At 39.2% G+C, this 6905-nt stretch overlaps 1 protein-coding gene across 1 annotated transcript; it reads left to right on the top strand.

Moving 5' to 3' along the window:
* Nucleotides 1–4: 4 nt before the first annotated feature.
* Nucleotides 5–2223, top strand: LOC113745168 (calreticulin-like; the record flags this gene model as incomplete). Its single annotated transcript, XM_027276656.1, has 6 exons — nt 5–85; nt 300–509; nt 615–728; nt 1118–1261; nt 1480–1572; nt 1708–2223. Coding segments are annotated over 6 exons (870 nt in total), but the record flags the coding sequence as incomplete, so codon positions are not given.
* Nucleotides 2224–6905: the final 4682 nt, after the last annotated feature.

The raw sequence follows: 6905 nt of genomic DNA, 5'->3' as shown, positions 1-6905 counted from the left end.
TTGTGGTCCTGGCACAAAGAAGGTTCATGTCATCTTCAACTACAAAGGCAAGAACCATCTGATTAACAAGGACATCAGATGCAAGGTGAGACATCACTGTGGTTCTTGAGTTTATATTCACTTGGGAAATGACAGAAACAGTTCCTTGTCTTTAGTCTTTTGCAGTAACAACACCGCTAGTGTCTTTCTGAGCATAAAACCAAACCAGCAAGGAGACGCTGAAAATGTTTAGCATTATAAGCACGTTACATATCAAGCACAATCAGAATAGCTGCCAACTTTTCTTTTTCATCTTGCAGGATGATGAGTACTCCCACTTGTACACACTGATTGTCAACCCCGACAACACTTACGAAGTCAAGATCGACAATAAGAAGGTCGAGTCCGGCAATCTGGAGGATGACTGGGACTTCCTGCCTCCCAAAAAAATTAAGGACCCTGAAGCCAAAAAGCCAGAGGACTGGGATGACAGGGAGAAGATTCCCGACCCTGACGATAAGAAAACAGAGGTCAGTCTACTTGAGTCACACTAGAATTTTCATTTTTTTTCATAAATATTTTGGTCCCATTTGTACCCACTTTTACACATTTAACTTTTCCTGTATCTTTGGTAGGACTGGGACAAGCCCGAGAACATCCCAGATCCTGATGCTAAGAAGCCCGATGACTGGGATGATGAGATGGACGGAGAGTGGGAGCCACCTATGGTCACTAACCCTGAATACAAGGTAAACTGCAAATGAATGAATATACAATGTTCAGTCAATAGGTGACACTATTGCTCTGTGTGAAATGACACTCTATTTGCTACGTAATACTCAATATTAATGCCATTTTATTGGAGTATCTCAGTTTAAAATGCATGCCTCAGATTGAAGTGCCCTCAAAGATTTCCTTATTTTGAATGTCTGTCGGTGATGAATGAGTAAAAAAGGGTCTGATTTTGGCCTGTTTCACCAGGAGTAAAGCTAAAAAGGCTGACTTTGTCAACATAAAATACAACGAGATGCATGTGTTTGTCATTTCTCACGTCCCTATTTCTGAAGCATTTTCTGAACTTTGACACACTGACATTAACCACACTGTCTGGCCTTCTGTGACTGTTTGCTGTCATTAGGGTGAGTGGAAGCCCAGAGAGATCAGCAATCCTGCCTACAAAGGCAAGTGGATTCACCCTGAGATTGACAACCCGGAGTACACGGCTGATTCTGAGATTTATAAATATGACAGCATCGGTGTGATTGGTCTCGACTTGTGGCAGGTAAGAAGATGCTGTAGCTGACTGTTTGATTGAATGAATTTAATAAAGACTGGCAAACTAGTTTATGACTTATACTCATAATTATATCCATGCAGGAACATTTTAGTTGTGTGTTTACAGTTTGTCAGTCAGTGCAAAGTTTCAGTTTAAGAGAAGTTGAAAAGTTGTCTTTTTCTTTTTCTTTTATTGATACTAAAATTACTTCTTTATTTTCGTAGGTCAAGTCTGGTACTATCTTTGATAACTTCCTGATCACCAACGACCCAATCCTGGCAGAGGAAGTAGGCAACGACACATGGGGTAAAACTAAGGTCAGAAACTTTCATCTTAACCGGTTTTCAAACATATAATCATCAATCATTGATTTATTTTGGGGTGTAATATCATATCCATTGCTCGCTGGGTGTAGCATTCTAACTTGTCGTCTTCATTTGTATCCTCTCCAGGACGCAGAGAAGAAGATGAAGGAAAGCCAAGAGGAGGAGAGGAAGAAACATGAGGAGGAGGACAAGCAGAGGAGAGAAGAGGCAAAGGAGGAAGACGAGGAGGAAGAAGAGAAGGATGAGGAGGAGGAGGAAGATGAAGAAGAGGAGGAGGACGGGGGGGAAGAGCAGGAGGAGGAGGAAGAAGAGGATGATGAAGGCACAGACTCTAAACTCAAGGACGAGTTATAAACTGCTCTGAAAATAACCAGACTGTCAATGAGCCATTGGAACAAGGCTGGAGACTGAGATGATGGACCCTCATCCTCATGACTGACACCCGGGCTGGGGGTTGGGTGGGATAGGTTTTTCTTCATTTCTTTGTTTGTTTACAAAACAAGGGAGTAGGTGGAAAAGGGTAATTATTGGTCTGTTTCCATGTGCTACTACTACTTTTATTATTATATTAGTATTATTATTATTATTATTATTATTATTATTATTATTATTATTATTATTATTAAATATAATAATAATATTATTATCATTTTAAATGAGGAAAGTGATAGGAAAATGAGATGTCATCTCCGACAATGTCCAAGACGAAATCTCAAACTTTTCACGATACGTTGAGTAGCCCACAGTCGTTTTGTGTTCTGCAAAAATGTGGGTTTTTTATTTAGGATAATGTTGTGGTGACATGAAAAAAAGCTATATTTTGGTTTGTGAATGATACCATGAAACTGTTTTGTTTACCTCATGTTTTTTTTGTATTTTTGTCACTTTTTTTTTTGTTAACGTTTTGCAGTCACTCTGTTTCAAGATCCCTTCATGGCCTCCTTTTTTAAAAACTATGTCAGTCTCAAAGGATCTGACTGGGTTAGACATCATTATGCAGGTCATCTTGCCTGCTCTTATTTAAACCTCTCTGATTCAAACAAAGGTTAATAGCATGGGGACAAGAGTGCATCAGGACTCGCATATATTCGACAACCTGTTCAAAAGAGCAGTCATCCGTACGATGTTAATATGGGGTGCTTTGAGATGAAATCCTTTGCATAGTTTTGTACTGTATAGTTAACACTTTTTCACTTCAATGCATATACTGTAGTCTTGTGTGTCTAAATAATCTGTGCTCAAACTCAGATGTGCATTAAGAGCACTCCAGTAGCAGGAAAGCTTCCGTTCATTTGGTACGCGTTCATTTTAGGTTTTACTCGTAGTTGGTGTGTACACGACCAGTCTCCTTATTTCTGATGCTAATATCTCTGCACTGCTGTAACCCAACGCACTGTCCCAAACAGTCCGAAAGATGATCCTTTTGTAAAAGACATATTTTGTACTAATGGTAGTAATTGAAGTGGGAAGATTTTCATGTCGATGTGTACGAAAAAAAAGACAGGTATTCTGTCCAATTAAAAACAACCAGAAGAAAATGAGCAGTCGTCTTCCTTTGTTTTGTATTTTGAACACCTGCGTTTACAAGGCTAGCACAAGCATTTTTGTTCATTTTTGTCCAATCGTTCAACTGATTATTGCTTTATAGCTGTGGGAGAAAGTAACTAAGTACATTTACAACTATTAGAAAAGAGAGAGCTCGACTAGTTTTAACATACCAGACATATGATCGTGTATAATGAAACAACCCACCTAATACTGGTGGTGATAATAATAATAATAATATAATAATAATTAAGATATGATTTTGAATGCAGGTCTTGACTATCTTTACACTGTTGTCAGGGTTACTAGTGTCAGTGATTTGCATCTGTTGGCACGAATGGACTATAATATACAGAACTATGTTTTCATTATGAGAGCAATGAGAGGGTGAGACAAGCAGTACTTACTTGGTTGCAATCTGCAACCTCGCCACTAGATGCTGCTAAATCCTACACACTGAACCTTACACATATGCTCATATTTAGATTATTTTGACAAACATTTGGCCAATAGATAGACAGATAAAGGATTCATAAAATATTTCTATTTTTTTTAGATATGTAGATCTTAATGTGAAATAAAATGTATAATATTTAAATCATTAAAGGTGCAAGAGTGTGAGATTTAATGGCTTTAAAGTTGCAGATTGCAACCAAATGAATACCGATTGCATCACCCTCCTTTTTTGCATGAAGGATAAACAACAGTGGCTGTGAATCTTGAAGAAAACAGAAAAAGGTTCTACGTAGAGCCGATGTTTGGTTTGTCTGTAATTATAAGGTAATAAAAACATAGAGATTCTTATTTTCAGGTTTATATCAATGACAGTATAAAGAATGGACAGAGCCTGAGTGACGTCACGCATAGGTTTCTGAAGAGTTGTTTTAAAGCCAAAAATATGTGATGCTGGACGACGCCACGTTGGATGTACTGCTTCTTCCACCTCCCAGCTCATCTAATCCTGTCAATGAAGCAGCCACACTGTTAATTATGCGCAACATTAAGTCTTAATATCATCTGGAGGGGTGAGTTTAAAAAAAAATAATTGAGAAACTAGCTATAAAGACCAAACAGTCTTTTGTACCAGGCTGTTTGTTTCTACTGTGAAGTTGGACATTTTAACATGGGGACTTATGGGGGTTGACTCACTTCTGCAACCTGTCTCAAGAGGCATTACAGTTTACAGTTTAGCACTTCTGCATTAGCTTCATTTCCAAGCACCAGAAACCAAAGTTTGGTTTGTCCGGTCTGGGCTACTGTAGAAACATGGTGGTTCAACATGGCGGACCCATGGAGAGGAGACCGCCTCCCTCTGTAGATATAAAAGGCTCATTCTATCCAATCCATTTTATTCATATAGCACGATTCTAGCAAACACAAGGTATCCAAAGTGCTGCACAACAAAATAAAACACAATAAATAACACAATAGAAACACAATAAAAACATTAAGTAGACAAGAGAAAGATTAAAAAAAACAATACAATAAAACTAGAAAATTTCTAAAGAAATTTTGAGTGTGCGTGACTCTGGCCCCGTCGTCCCCATACATTATTATATAGCATGTCTTGCTCTGCTGTCTCTGTCTGCCATTTTAGACAGACGAGTTCAAATTAAGTGCCAACATGGTCAGCAACAATACTGTACTGTAACAATACGGTAGGCTGTGGCGTTGCAACGATGTGCCTCAATTAGTATAAGGGGCCCAAAGTGGCCAAGAAGAAAATATCCCCCACATCATTAACACACCACCACCAGCCGAACTGTTGTACTAGTAGGATGGATCCATGCTTTCATGTTGTCGACGCCAAATTCGACCCCTACCAATGATGTCGCAGCAGAAATTGGATCTCATCAGACAGGCGGCAGCGTTTTTCCAATCTTCTATTGTCCAATTTTGGTGAGCCTGTGCGAATTGTAGCCTCCAGTTTTCTGTTTCTTAGATGACAGGAGTGGCACCCGGTGTGGTCTTCTGCCTGCTGTAGCCCATCTGCCTCAAGGTTCGACATGTTGGTGGTTCAGAGATGCTCTTCTGCATACCTTGGTTGTAATGAGTGGTTATTTGAGTTACTGTTGCCTTTCTATCAGCTCGAACCAGTCTGGCATTCTCTTCTGACCTCTGTTATCACAAGGCATTTTGGCCACAGAACTGCCGCTCACTGGATATTTTCTCTTTTTCGGGACCAGTCTCTGTAACCCTAGAGATGGTTGTGCGTGAAGAAATCCAGTAGGATCAGCGTTTCTGAGTACTCAGACCAGCCCGTCTGGCACCAACAACATGCCACGTTCAAAGTCCTTAAAATCACCTTTCTTCCCCATTCTGTGCTCGGTGTTGAACTGCAGCAGATTTCGTCTTGACCATGTCTTTACATGCCTAAAATGCATTGAGTTGCTGCCATGTGATGTGTGCTGTGATTCGAAATTTGGCGTTAACGAGCAGTTGGACAAGTGTGCCTAATAAAGTGGCTGTGAGTGTTATATATAATATTCCTACATATTTTAAGATTTCTACACCTTCCTTGAGGTTGCATTAAAAAACAGTAGTTCACAGGTCATTCTGATATTTTAGTTTTTGTCAGCGACTTTTATTACATCCTTAAGTAGTCCACGTCAGTGATTCATAACCAAGACAAGTTTTTCCTATTTAGCAACAACTTTATTACTGCTGGCGAGCTGTCAAACTGCCGCTTGGAAGGTGAATCAGACACTTCCTTACTTTGCGAGATGATTAAGCTGTTGTTTCAAAGAAACCTGTCTTCTGATTCTGTAGTGGTTTTCGGCTGCCAGACCTCTTCCTGTCAGAGTTTTTTTCCACTTTCTGCCTTTTTGATGGTGTAAGAGACGAGGGCTTTGAGACTGGGCCTCACTTCAACAACCCTTTTCTTGCTGTTATTATAGCACTATATTGTTTTTTGCAGGTGATATTGTCCAAATATGCTCAGAAACTGTTTGGTATATAACACACTGCTTTTACAGACGGGGTTCTTTGGCAGTACTCAAACATTGTATTAGGAATAGTAAAATTGCCTCAACACATTTCAAGGTTTAATTTAGCTTCTACACTGCTGCAGAAATAGCAGTTTGTCTAACCATTATTTGTTTCCTTTGAATTGACTTAATTTTACCTTATTTACCTCATTCAGTTCAAGTTTTCAAGCGGTTTCCAACAGCTTTCTTTTTACCTTGTACCATCAAGGTGCTTTTTAAGAAACTGTAGGTGAGTTGTGCTACATGTTTATTTCGATTTACGCCAAACATACAACGTCTGGAATATGGACTGATGTCATAAAAATTGTGTTCAAGCGTGTTTCAAAAGTTATCGCAGATAATTTTTAGACTCTTTAGTGTGGAGAATCTGTTTGGAGCAGTTTTATCCAAAGACAATAAGTAATTGTGACACATCTAGCGGACTTTAAAATTTAAGAAGTGTTGTGTTATCGTCAACATGCACTGGAGGTTAAAGTATATCAATAGCTAGAACAGTGGATCATGTTACATAAATTAAAATGTTTCATTTATTGAATTAACTCCAACCAACATAGGTTTTAAAAAGAACAGGACTAATGCATGGAGGAAGACTAGTGTGTTAGGATTTCGAGGCAAACTGTAAATAGAGTCCCCTCATGTCACAACACTTGAAGGGTCAGTGTGGTCTTTTCTGAGCGTCTAATAGTTTCTGAGAAGCTTCACAAACATGGCTAAGCCCACAGAGGAAGACGTAAGTGACAGTTGCCATCTGCCAGCAGCCGAGTTCCTGCTGACTGTCATCTTCTTCTGGTT

The sequence above is a fragment of the Larimichthys crocea genome, unplaced genomic scaffold (genome assembly GCF_000972845.2).
Source record: "Larimichthys crocea isolate SSNF unplaced genomic scaffold, L_crocea_2.0 scaffold50723, whole genome shotgun sequence".
Taxonomy (NCBI): domain Eukaryota; kingdom Metazoa; phylum Chordata; class Actinopteri; family Sciaenidae; genus Larimichthys; species Larimichthys crocea.
The sequence above is the reverse complement of the archived record's forward strand: the minus strand, read 5'-3'. Positions and strand labels throughout refer to the sequence as shown.